This window comes from Procambarus clarkii, chromosome 21 (genome assembly GCF_040958095.1).
Source record: "Procambarus clarkii isolate CNS0578487 chromosome 21, FALCON_Pclarkii_2.0, whole genome shotgun sequence".
Lineage (NCBI taxonomy): Eukaryota > Metazoa > Arthropoda > Malacostraca > Decapoda > Cambaridae > Procambarus > Procambarus clarkii.
The window spans coordinates 44,410,920-44,424,921 of record NC_091170.1 but is presented as its reverse complement, the minus strand read 5'-3'; the positions used below and the strand labels follow the sequence as shown (position 1 = coordinate 44,424,921).

The 14,002-nt window shown below is 51.0% G+C and overlaps 1 protein-coding gene across 1 annotated transcript in view; it reads right to left on the bottom strand.

Moving 5' to 3' along the window:
* Positions 1-14,002, bottom strand: part of DIP2 (disco-interacting protein 2) — a 786,376-nt gene that overhangs the window by 298,591 nt on the left and 473,783 nt on the right. Inside the window, exons 2-3 of the mRNA XM_069328749.1 lie at positions 4,758-4,835; positions 2,544-2,651 (exon numbers count right to left, since the gene is read on the bottom strand). Of these exons, the coding sequence (XP_069184850.1) occupies positions 2,544-2,651; positions 4,758-4,835 (186 nt within the window). The remainder of the gene's footprint in view (positions 1-2,543; positions 2,652-4,757; positions 4,836-14,002) is intronic.

The window sequence follows — 14,002 nt, the reverse complement described above, 5'->3', positions numbered from 1 at the left end:
ATACATGTATGAAGACTTGATCAAGCCAGGATACATGAATGAAGACTTGATCACGCCAGGATACATGTATGAAGACTTGATCAAGCCAGAATACATGTATGAAGACTTGATCAAGTCAGGATACATGTATGAAGACTTGATCACGCCAGGATACATGTATGAAGACTTGATCACGCCAGGATACATGTATGAAGACTTGATCAAGCCAGAATACATGTATGAAGACGTGATCACGCCAGGATACATGTATGAAGACTTGATCACGCCAGGATACATGTATGAAAACTTGATCACGCCAGGATACATGTATGAAGACTTGATCACGCCAGGATACATGTATGAAGACTTGATCACGCCAGGATACATGTATGAAGACTTGATCAAGCCAGGATACATGTATGAAGACTTGATCAAGCCAGGATACATGTATGAAGACTTGATCACGCCAGGATACATGTATGAAGACTTGATCACGCCAGGATACATGTATGAAGACTTGATCACGCCAGGATACATGTATGAAGACTTGATCACGCCAGGATACATGTATGAAGACTTGATCACGCCAGGATACATGTATGAAGACTTGATCACGCCAGGATACATGTATGAAGACTTGATCACGCCAGGATACATGTATGAAGACTTGATCACGCCAGGATACATGTATGAAGACTTGATCACGCCAGGATACATGTATGAAGACTTGATCACGCCAGGATACATGTATGAAGACTTGATCATGCCAGGATACATATATGAAGACTTGATCACGCCAGGATACATGTATGAAGACTTGATCACGCCAGGATACATGTATGAAGACTTGATCATGCCAGGATACATATATGAAGACTTGATCAAGCCAGGATACATGTATGAAGACCACAAAGTATCAGACTTGAGAACACAACGTCTTATAAGCTTCTAACAGCACAAAAGTAAAACTCGAGGGCATAGAACTGTGAATATATGAGAGGTATACACTGAGAAGTGTACACTGAGAGGTATACAATGAGGTGTACACCGAAAGGTGTACACTGAGGTGTACACTGAGAGGTATACACTGAGAGGTATACACTGAGAGGTATACACTGAGAGGTATACACTGAGAGGTATACACTGAAGAGGTATACACTGAGAGGTATACACTGAGAGGTATACATTGAAGAGGTATACACTGAGAGGTGTACACTGAGGAGTTTACTCACAGGACGATAGTTGTGGGAAACGAGAAATAAAAAGAATGCCGACAAGTTACAGGAGTGAAGCGCGAGCCTTGTGGCCTGAGGGAGAGGAGCCTGCACCTCGGGCAGTGTACGAGAGTGAGAGGCGCCGCGCAGCCACGCTAGTCACTCTACCTCAACACATCAGCGAGTGTCCCGGGGTGACACACGCGGGTACACATACACACGAGTATCCACACAAGTGTCCAAGAAGAGGAAGGTTTAGAGGTAAGGCATAAAGTTTACTGGAGACGAAAGGTTATGTACAAAAGTTGATATGTAATAAAGTTTTACAGGTGAGGAGGATTTTCACCCGGTAAAGCGTGAGAGGTGAGGCACTTAACAAGTGGAGTGAGAGGTGTGGAGGCACTTAACAAGTGGAGTGAGAGGTGAGGCACTTAACAAGTGGAGTGAGAGGTGTGGAGGCAGTGAGTCACTCTCTACATGTATAACTTAAACAATAAATAGTTTAGCTATGACAACTTCTTTTTTTGTAAGATGCAATCCCCCTTGACACTAATTACAGTGTATAGACATTATGTACAGTGCCAATTTACAAGATGGTTACAGTACAGAATAGCTGCAGAGAGGTGCAAAGTGAGGATGGACTGTGAGGTGAGTAGAGGCAACAGGTGAGGAATTCTGGGTGCTGCTTCACAGCCTCACTACCGCCAGTGTACACACGGGGGGGGGGGGGAGAGGGGGCGCTGCGAGAGGACACACAGTGGGGGGGGGGTAGAGGGGGGGGTAGAGGGGGGGGTGTTGTCGGTGCCACGAAGGTGAAAGGGGGGGGGGAGAGGCACCTTATAGCGAATAAACTACATATACAACAGAGACATGTTAGTAGCTGGATGGTCCTCATTACATGCTGGACCCTGGCCCTCCTCCTCCCACGCCGCCCACCACCACCCACTACAGCACAACTGCACTTTCTGGCTTTCCACCACAACTGACAAACATCGATTTAGTCAGACCATCTTTGTCCACACGGCGTGGACAGTATTAGTTACACAGCGAATGTGGCAGAGATGTGTGTGGTGGGCGGGTCGGGCGGGGGGAGGAGCAGCAGGGGGTTGAGGGCGGGGGGAGGCGCTGCAGGGGGTTGAGGGCGGGGGGAGGCGCTGCAGGGAGTTGAGGGCGGGGGGAGGCGCTGCAGGGGGTTGAGGGCGGGTGGGGGGAGGCGCTGCAGGGAGTTGAGGGCGGGCGGGTGGGCGGGGGAAGGCGCTGCAGGGGGTTGAGGGCGGGGGGAGGCGCTGCAGGGGGTTGAGGGCGGGCGGGGGGAGGCGCAGCAAGGGCGTGAGGGCGGGCGGGAGGTACCTGAGAGGTAGCGCCGCTCGTGAGTGGTGACGCTGCGATGTTCAGTGCGGCGGCTGCGGCTGCTGGCGCCGCTGGAGTGTTGCGCGTGCAGTGCTGCCTGGTGGGAGGCTGCACATGCAGGGAGAGGCGTTAGTAGTCAACCACGCCACCACGTTAGCGGTTAGCACACACGCACACACGTGGGGAGGGAGGGATGTGGGGGGGGGAGGTGCACAGGAGCACGCCCCCGTTAGTGTGGGCTGCCCCGGCACCGCCAGTGATGGGGTTGGGGAGGGGGGGGTGGGGGCAGGCTTGTACCGCGCCTGCCTCACCGCTGGCCTGCGCACTGAGGCAGGCCGCGGGCCAGCCAGATACACACGTATAACATATGGCCAAGAGAAGCTATGTTAAATGGAAAACAGAAATGGAAAATGTTAGAATTGGCACCATGTGATGGTATGTTTGGTTGTACTAACGGGGGCAACTCTTAATCAGGAAAGTAAAACCTTATATTAAATAATAGCAATTAAAAATACACATTGTATAACTGTACAAAAAGCCTATCATATATTATTCCAGCAAAGTCAACATTTCATAATATATGTAATTAAAATAACTATAATCTAGATTTTACTTCCGCAAAGGGAATATTTATTAAGGTCTGGGAGAGCGCACAATATATCTGAACATCAGCGGCAAAATTAGTAGAGGGAAAGTTTATAATGGAGGGCAGTTACTGGTACTTAAATATTCCCTTAACAAGAGGTCAAGCTGGGGGCAGCAGAGTGGCGTTCCTTGTTGGAAATATTGGTGGATTCTTGAATTCTTCGTAAGTTTTGAACACCTGAAGGGTTGTCGAACACTAGGTGGGTTGTCGAACACTTGGTGGGTTGTCGAACACTTGGTGGGTTGTCGAACACTTGGTGGGTTGTCGAACACTTGGTGGGTTGTCGAACACTTGGTGGGTTGTCGAACACTTGGTGGGTTGTCGAACACTTGGTGGGTTGTCGAGGACGGGTTGGAGCCAGAACTGTCTGTCTTGGCTCCGTGGTACACAAGATTCCCCCATTGTATTCCTTATTATCCACACGACTACAACTATACAACAACTACTGTCAGAGGACTACAATTACTGTCAAGTGGACTACAGCTACTGTCAGAGGTACCTGGAGCATACCTGAAGAGGGTTTCGGGAGTTCTATTCCCCGAGCCTTGTGATAACTTGGTCCAACAGGCTGTTGCTTGGAGCGGTCCGCAGGACCACATACCCACCACAGCCCGGTTGGTCCGGCACTCCTTGACGAAAACTATCTAGTTTCCTCTTGAAGATGTCCACGGTTGTTCCGGCATTATTTCTTTTACTCGCTGGGAGGATGTTGAACAACCGTGGACCTCTAATGTTTATACAGTTACTGTCAAGTGGACTACAGCTACTGTCAAGTGGATTACAGCTACTGTCAAGTGGACTACAGCTACTGTCAAGAGGGCTTCAGGTACTGTCAAGTGGACTAAACTTCTGCCAACACGACAGAACCCTTATTCTACTGTCCTAATATCGCTGAAAATCCCCCCTCCCCACATCTTCGGTGTTGTCATGTGTTCTAAAACACCAATAGATTGATTGATTAAGATTAAGCCACCCAAGAGGTGGCATGGACATGAATAGCCCGTAAAAACACCAAAAGCTGTTAGAGCTGCCATCTAGCGTGTGCCAGCGGCACTGCACTAAAGCAGAGAGTATGTAGAAATGGTCGCCATAAGGAACACCAAGCGCTGAATATTAATGTTATTCGAGTGCTTGGTCCTCTGGTACATTTCCGCCATTCATATTCCACAAGGAACGCCACTCTGCCAAACATTTTAACTCGGAATTCTCAAAAGGTCAAAATTAGCAAATGCAAAAATGGTTCAAAAGCCCGAGAGAATCGCCGCTGCCTTTCAGAAGGCTGACTGACCATCTGGTAGACGGGGCCCTCCGTCCACTCCCCGAGGGCCCCCAGAGGGCTCCCAGAGGGCTCCCAGAGGGCTCCCAGAGGGCCCCCAGAGGGCTCCCAGAGGGCTCCCAGAGGGCTCCCAGAGGGCTCCCAGAGGGCTCCCAGAGGGCTCCCAGAGGGCTCCCAGTGGGCTCCCCAGAGGGCCCCCAGAGGGCCCCCAGAGGGCCCCCAGAGGGCTTCCCAGAGGGCCTACAGAGGGTTCCACAGAGGGCCCCCAGAGGGCTCCCACCACAACACTCACCATGGCCGGGGTCCTTGATGACATATGGATGGAGGAGGCGCGCTTTCTTCTTCTCATAGCCCTTCTGCGTGATGTCTCCTGCAGGTGAGAGAGAGGAACATGCGTTAGTGGTAGTCTTGTGAAGCAACAGTGGTCCGCTACCCTGGGAGATTTGCAGGGCTATTAAGTAGCTTAATGTACAAGAATGTAAGAAATATAAATATAAATATATATATATATATATATATATATATATATATATATATATATATATATATATATATATATATATATATATATATAAGCTATTAGTAGATTAATGGTATTATGTAGCTACGTTCACTTACTTTATTATTTTCTGGACCAGCAGCGCCAGGCTATAGACAGGACCAGCAGCGTCAGGCTATAGACAGGACCAGCAGCGCCAGGCTATAGACAGGACCAGCAGCGCCAGGCTATAGACAGGACCAGCAGCACCAGGGCTATAGACAGGACCAGCAGCGCCAGGCTATCGACAGGACCAGCAGCGCCAGGCTATAGACAGGACCAGCAGCGCCAGGCTATAGACAGGACCAGCAGCACCAGGCTATAGACAGGACCAGCAGCGCCAGGCTATAGACAGGACCAGCAGCACCAGGCTATAGACAGGACCAGCAGCGCCAGGCTATAGACAGGACCAGCAGCGCCAGGCTATAGACAGGACCAGCAGCGCCAGGCTATAGACAGGACCAGCAGCACCAGGCTATAGACAGGACCAGCAGCACCAGGCTATAGACAGGACCAGCAGCACCAGGCTATAGACAGGACCAGCAGCACCAGGCTATAGACAGGACCAGCAGCGCCAGGCTATAGACAGGACCAGCAGCACCAGGCTATAGACAGGACCAGCAGCGCCAGGCTATAGACAGGACCAGCAGCGCCAGGCTATAGACAGGACCAGCAGCGCCAGGCTATAGACAGGACCAGCAGCACCAGGCTATAGACAGGACCAGCAGCGCCAGGCTATAGACAGGACCAGCAGCGCCAGGGCTACAGACAGGACCAGCAGCGCCAGGCTATAGACAGGACCAGCAGCGCCAGGGCTATCAACATGCGCGCACAAACTTCACAGCTTTTGTGTAGCAAAAGTCACAACAGCCAAACATTCCAGCCAATGTAAAGAGCAAATCAAACGGCTATTGAGCGGGCTCTCCCCTCTCCCCATTTTAAAGAGAGAACAATCAAGAGCCTTTCGTTGTTGCAAGGTTGCCTGTGCCTGTGAGCTCCCACTCTCCGCCAGTCAACAGTCCGCGTCGGTGGCACTATCCAGCCGAATAATGAGATGCTAAAATGGGGTTATATATTTACCCTTGGCCTGACACCTGCAGTTACTCCCTGAGGTATGACTCCTGCTGCAACAACACCTGCCAGCTTCTCTGGCATTTGCTAGACAAGTGCGTCTTAAGGTCAGGCCCGTGTGGGTGACTGAATCAGAACTTGGCAAGAACCAGTCTGTTATCTAGACGTGATTGTGTTATCCATATTGCTGTGCAACGTAAGCTTTGGAGCTTTTTATGCCTAGAGCTTTACGGCCTCCTTCACACAAGTTCTGTCTCTTTTTCCCATTAGTTACTTTTTGCGAGTGAAACGAGACATGTAAATCAGAGTTTCATGTGTCAGAAAGAATAAGTGAGATGGGTTACATAATTGTATGTGTAAAAACGACAGCAAGCACGCGGGAGCATCACTGTATTGAACTAAGAAGGTTTAGATTAACACGTGATGAAAAATGTGACAGTGTCATACCACGAAGGAAGATTTCAATTCTTCCTTCGTGGTCTGACACTCATTATATATATATATATATATATATATATATATATATATATATATATATATATATATATAATGTCATTAATATATATATATATATATATATATATATTATATATATTAATATATATATTATATATATATATATATATATATATATATATATATATATATATATATATATATATATATATATATATATATATGTCGTACCTAGTAGATAGAACGCACTTCTCAGCCTACTATGCAAGGCCCGATTTGCCTAATAAGCCAAGTTTTCATGAATTAATGTTTTTTAGACTACCTAACTTTTTCTGCTACCTAACCTAACCTAACCTATAAAGATAGGTTAGGTTAGGTTAGGTAGGGTTGGTTAGGTTCTGTCATATATCTACGTTAATTTTAACTCCAATAAAAAAAAATGACTTCATACATAATGAAATAGGTAGCTTTATCATTTCATAAGAAGAAAATTAGAGAAAATATATTAATTCATGAAAACTTGGCTTATTAGGCAAATCGGGCCTTGCATAGTAGGCTGAGAAGTGCGTTCTGGCTACTTGGTACGACATATATATAGATAATGAAGTAGTTATGACGAGAAATACGACTACAAAGCAATTGGAAGGGATATGATTAGGAGCTGGTATGGAACGGAGGAAGGAACTTGGACCATCGGGGATTGATCGCCGACCTGCAAGAACCGCTACTGTACCGACCCATCTAAGCGGTTGGGTCACGAGGGAAGAGGAAGTATAGTATATTCCCTACTATAATACGAGCGGGTGCGTGCTTGACGTAGGGAAAGTAACCATACTCAAGCAAGCCTCTCGGTAAGCAACTATAAACAAGTATTTTCAGCAGATAACGTTTTGACGGAGCTTGCTGTTGTGAACTGCAGCGAGCTCTGACGCCACGGTGGGGGGCTAATTTGGGGCAGTCAAGCCCACGAGGTAACAGAAGGATGAGTATGGGACACAGCTAACTCTAGTGGGGTAACAATAGTAGACCAGAGCCACTAGAGAAGAGAGAGGGGCACAGGCAGTGCGGTCTGTCAGTCTTCACTGGAAGATGTTTGGCATTATTGCCCAACTGGGCTTGTGTTTAGGACGGGTTATCGCTATTATTCCGTAAGGCCGAGACTCTGGTCCACTACCTGGAGTTACAGGGCGTCTGATGCCTTATCGTCTGGGGTGAGAGGGTGTTGGTAGCGTCCCAGCTGGGTTGTGTGCGATGGGACCGTCCACCGCCTCCCCCGGGTAGGGTCTCCAAGCATCTGCCTCACAACGTGTTTATCTGCCGTAAGACACAGTAGTCTTCCGCCGACAGTCGACGATTAGCCGCAAAGCTTTGTATTATTCCTCATCACAGCACCGCCGGGGCACACCGAGCCCAGGTGCCGTCCTCACTCCTAAAAACAACAATAATAATAACGACAACAACAACCTATTTTATACCCAACTTCTCACCATATTGGCCCCCCTCCCTCCCCCCCTTTCCAAGGTGACATACCTGGAGTGTGCGTCGGGAGTTCTGCTACTCCCCGAGCCCGGCCTCGGTGACCTTCACGTTAAGATGCTCCCACCTGTCCTCCTACAGAGGACGTCGCATATCGTTCGTATGCGTTACATAAGGCCAAATATTGTCGTACTAGAAAATGGAAGCGGCTGGCGAAAGTGACGTACTGTCCCGTTTTCTGTTTTGGGTCCTCTGGTAGGTTAGGAGAGGGTAAGCAAGATTCGCAAGAGAGGGCACTTTAAATTAACTGTTTTCTTGACATTGGGAAATCTTAGGAAGACGGACTGGATGATCACCATCAAGCTGAGACAAACTTTGGCTCATCGGTGAGCTGATACAAACTTTGGCTTACTCTGTGGTTACCTTGCAATGATTTCGGGGCTTAGCGTCCTCGCGGTCCGGTCCCCAACCAGGCCATACCTGATTGCTGGACTGGTCAACCAGGCTGTTGGACGCGGTTGCTCACAGCCTGACGTATGAGTCACAGTCTGGTTGATCAGGTATCCTTTGGAGGTGTTTATCAAGTTCTCTCTTGAACACTGTGAGGGGTCGGCCAGTTATGCCCCTTATGTGTAGCGGAAGCGTGTTGAACAGTCTCGGGCCTCTGATGTTGATAGAGTTCTCTCTCAGAGTACCTACTCTGGCCGGGCTTGAGGAGTAGAAGAACTCCCAGAACCTCATTAACCAGGTTCATGCCTCAGCGACAAGAGCCGCTCCACCAGGAAGCTGAAATAATTAGCCATAAAAAATAAGAGCAACTGTAGCATGAAGCAGACAACATGTTTGAGAGTGGCTAGTACAGAGGCGGAGGCTATGAAGGTGTCTTGATGACGCGCCAGGTATAACTCACCAGGTATAACTCACCAGGTATAACATGGTAGCATGCAGGTTATAAACACCCCCTCCCTCTTCCCCGTAAGTACATGGGCAGAAGGTGCCTGGCTAACCTTAGAGGTAAACATGTGCGATATTGTCAGCCTGGCAAACATTTAGGTGAAATACGAAGTGTCCGCTCTGTCTCTCGCGGTAATGAATTCGCAAATATTGATCTGGAGAAGCTTTGTGTCCGCAACAATGAAGCAAAATGCCGGAGAACACCAGGTAGTGTGAAGACGGTCGACGGCGGCCAACCACTGTGGCCTTGACTGTGGTGGTCAAGTGACGTCACTAAACAATACCGCCCTGGCGTGTGAGCAAGAGTGTCCTTGTGATGAATATACCAACGGGGTCTAACCAAGGTTGGCACACCTTGTTTATCGTACGTGGAAACTCAACAAGGTTTACAGGTCGTCCAAAACCTGTTTATAACACGTTAACAACATCTTGACCATTGGTTCCCAACCGGTGGGTCACGACCTGCCCCCCCCCCCCGAACCCTTTCCTTGTTTTGAGGTGGGTCGCTGAGCCTAATTTCTGAGTACCAGTATACCTGAACCATCCAGAAATAGCAAGTGCTGCATATCCTCATTAGGCAAATATTTTCAATTACGAAAGAGTGTATGGCAGGAAGGTGGCAGGTCTTCCGAACATTAGAAAATAAGGCGACGAGTCCAGCGAGAGGTTAGGAAGCCCTGATCTTGAGCTCCCTGATGCACAGGCGTCGGCCAGCACCAGTTGGCCCACACGAACATATAGTTTGTCCGGATCCCTCTCTCTGGCTGCTGGCTCTCGCTCCGTGTGTGTGTGTGTGTGTGTGTGTGTGTGTGTGTGTGTGTGTGTGTGTGTGTGTGTTGTGTGTGTGTGTGTGTGTGTGTGTGTGTGTGTGTGTGTGTGCGTGTGTGTGTGTGTGTGTGTGTGTGTGTGTGTGTGTGTGTGTGTGTGTGTGTGTGTGTGTGTGTGTGTGTGTGTGTGTGCGTGTGTGTGTGCGTGTGTGTGTGCGTGTGTGTGTGTGTGTGTGTGTGCGTGTGTGTGTGTGTGTGTGTGTGTGTGTGAGTGTGTGTGTGTGTGTGTGTGTGTGTGTGTGTGTGTGGTGTGTGTGTGGTGTGTGTGGTGTGTGTGTGTGTGTGTGTGTGTGTGTGTGTGTGTGTGTGTGAGGGCACTGCCCCCATCCCTTGTCTGGCCCTCTACACTCCTCACTCCCCTTCCCTTTGTTTATTAGTCTCCCCTTCTCACGCCCACACACCGTCCATCATGTACCGAGCAGTAATGTGGGCGCCACACACTACATGCATCTTCAAGATAGGGTATAGAGCCGGGGGTATAGAGCCGGGGGTATAGAGCCGGGGGTATAGAGCCGAGGGTAGAGAGCCGGGGGTATAGAGCCGAGGGTAGAGAGCCGGGGGTAGAGAGCCGGGGGTATAGAGCCGGGGGTATAGAGCCGGGGGTATAGAGCCGGGGGTATAGAGCCGAGGGTAGAGAGCCGGGGGTATAGAGCCGGGGGTAGAGAGCCGGGGGTAGAGAGCCGGGGGTAGAGAGCCGGGGGTATAGAGCCGGGGGTAGAGAGCCGGGGGTAGAGAGCCGGGGGTAGAGAGCCGGGGGTATAGAGCCGGGGGTAGAGAGCCGGGGGTAGAGAGCCGGGGGTAGAGAGCCGGGGGTATAGAGCCGGGGGTAGAGAGCCGGGGGTATAGAGCCGGGGGTAGAGAGCCGGGGGTAGAGAGCCGGGGGTAGAGAGCCGGGGGTAGAGAGCCGGGGGTATAGAGCCGGGGGTAGAGAGCCGGGGGTAGAGAGCCGGGGGTATAGAGCCGGGGGTATAGAGCCGGGGGTATAGAGCCGGGGGTATAGAGCCAGTGTTGGGTCACACCACCATACGCAGTAGGCCTCTCCACTTCCTCAACATAAAGGCCTAACATAGACGCTCTACAATATCTCGCCGGCAACCTTTCTGCTGCCATTCTTGACAATCTTTTCCGGAAAATTTTGAGAAACTTTCTCAAAAGACAACTGCAGTCGCCAGCAGCAGCTGTGGAGTGCCATACACCATGATGACACCCGAGTGTTAGTCATCCAGCGTGTCATCTCCAGGTGCCACACGGACACAAGCTGGTGTACTGAAACATCAGATACTAACCAAACCCAGCCACCCACGCAAGTGAAACGTGAATAAGCCTATATTAACTATATGCCTACCTTACCTTGAGGTTACCTTAAGGTGTTTTCGGGGCTTAGCGTCCCCGCGGCCCGGTCGTCAAGAAGGCCTCCTGGTTGCTAGACTGGTCAATCAGGCTGTTGGACGTGACTGCTCGCAGCGTGACGTGAGTCACAGCCTGGTTGATCAGGTATCCTTTAGAGGTGCTTGTCAAGTTCTCTCTTGAACACTGTGAGGGGTCGCCCAGTTATGCCCCTTATGTGTAGTGGAAGCGTGTTGAACAGTCTCGGGCCTCTGGTGTTGATAAGAGTTCTCTCTCAGAGTACCTGTTGCACCTCTGCTCTTCAACGGGGGTATTCTGCACATCCTGCCACGTCTTCTGGTCTCATGTGGTGTTATTTCTGTGTGCAGGTTTGGGACCAGCCCCTCTACTATTTTCCACGTGTAAATTATTATGTATCTCACCCGCCTGCGCTGAAGAGAATACAGATTTAGGCATTTCAGTCGGTCCCAATAATTTAGATGTTTTACTGAGTGGATTCTAGCAGTAAAGGATCTCTGCACGCTCTCCAGGTCAGCAATTTATCCAGCTTTGAAAGGGGCTGTCATTGTGCAGCAGTACTCCACTCTAGAGAGCACTAGCGTCTTGAAGAGTATCATCATCGGAATAGCATCTCTGGTGTGAAAAGTTCTTGTTATCCAACCTGTCATTTTTCTTGCAGTTGTGACGGCTACTTTATTGTGTTCTTTAAAGGTAAGGTCTTCCAGCATGAGTACACCCAGATCCTTTACTTTACTTTGCTTTTTCGTTCTTTGTTATGATTTGACTGAGTTTTATACGTGGTTTCTGCATTTATATTTTCATTTTTCTGTAGCGCATGAGCTGGAACTTATATTCATTAAATACCATATTATTTTCTGTAGCCCTTTGAAAGACCTGATTTACATCTGATTGGAGGTTTGTCGTGTCCTATATGTTGTCTACTCTCATAAAAATCCTAGTGTCATCTGCAAAGGATGATACAGTACTATAGGTTGTGTCCTTGTCTATGTCCGATATGAGGATGAGAAAAAGTACTGGAGCAAGCACAGTACCCTGGGGGACTGAGCTCTTCACGGTTGATGGTCCGGATTTTATTCATGTTGACTATTACACATTGGATTCTGTTAGTCAGGAAATTGTAGATCCATCTGCCTATTTTTCCGGTAATTCCTTTTGAACGCATTTTATGTGCAACAACACCATGGTCACATTTGTCGAAGGCGTTTGGTTTGATGTTTTATCTCTATATACTAGAAGAGTGTTCCCGGAGGTACCCAGGCCAGCCTGTCCATCCCCCCCCCCCATATTTCCCTCTCCTTACACCCCCTATCTCCTGATCACTGCCCTTCACAAATATCGCAATGTCTTAACAAAATAAAAAAAATCAATTTTATTGGATAAATTATTGCTATTCAATTGTTTTTAAACGCCACAAAATTCGCAGTTTTTAGTCAATGGTAATTATTAAACCAAGGAATTGATTTTCAATATTTTTGTTTTTGGTGTAGAGGCAGGAATGTGTTTAGGTAGCACGCCCCCTGACCATGGTCCTCCACGCCCCCTGACCATGGTCCACCACGCCCCCTGACCATGGTCCGCCCCGCCCCCTGACCATGGTCCACCACGCCCCCTGACCATGGTCCGCCCCGCCCCCTGACCATGGTCCACCACGCCCCCTGACCATGGTCCACCACGCCCCCTGACCATGGTCCTCCACGCCCCCTGACCATGGTCCGCCCCGCCCCCTGACCATGGTCCACCACGCCCCCTGACCATGGTCCTCCACGCCCCCTGACCATGGTCCACCCCGCCCCCTGACCATGGTCCACCACGCCCCCTGACCATGGTCCACCACGCCCCCTGACCATGGTCCACCACGCCCCCTGACCATGGTCCACCACGCCCCCTGACCATGGTCCACCACGCCCCCTGACCATGGTCCACCACGCCCCCTGACCATAGTCCACCACGCCCCCTGACCATGGTCCACCACGCCCCCTGACCATGGTCCACCACGCCCCCTGACCATGGTCCACCACGCCCCCTGACCATGGTCCACCACGCCCCCTGACCATGGTCCACCACGCCCCCTGACCATGGTCCACCACGCCCCCTGACCATGGTCCACCACGCCCCCTGACCATGGTCCACCACGCCCCCTGACCATGGTCCACCACGCCCCCTGACCATGGTCCACCACGCCCCCTGACCATGGTCCACCACGCCCCCTGACCATGGTCCACCACGCCCCCTGACCATGGTCCACCACGCCCCCTGACCATGGTCCGCCCCGCCCCCTGACCATGGTCCGCCCCGCCCCCTGACCATGGTCCACCACGCCCCCTGACCATGGTCCACCACGCCCCCTGACCTTGGTCCACCACGCCCCCTGACCATGGTCCGCCCCGCCCCCTGACCATGGACCACCACGCCCCCTGACCATGGTCCGCCCCGCCCCCTGACCATGGTCCGCCCCGCCCCCTGACCATGGTCCACCACGCCCCCTGACCATGGTCCGCCCTGCCCCCTGACCATGGTCCACCACGCCCCCTGACCATGGTCCGCCCCGCCCCCTGACCATGGTCCACCACGCCCCCTGACCATGGTCCGCCCCGCCCCCTGACCATGGTCCACCACGCCCCCTGACCATGGTCCACCACGCCCCCTGACCATGGTCCACCACGCCCCCTGACCATAGTCCACCACGCCCCCTGACCATGGTCCGCCACGCCCCCTGACCATGGTCCGCCCCGCCCCCTGACCATGGTCCACCACGCCCCCTGACCATGGTCCACCACGCCCCCTGACCATAGTCCACCACGCCCCCTGACCATGGTCCACCACGCCCCCTGACCATGGTCCGCCCCG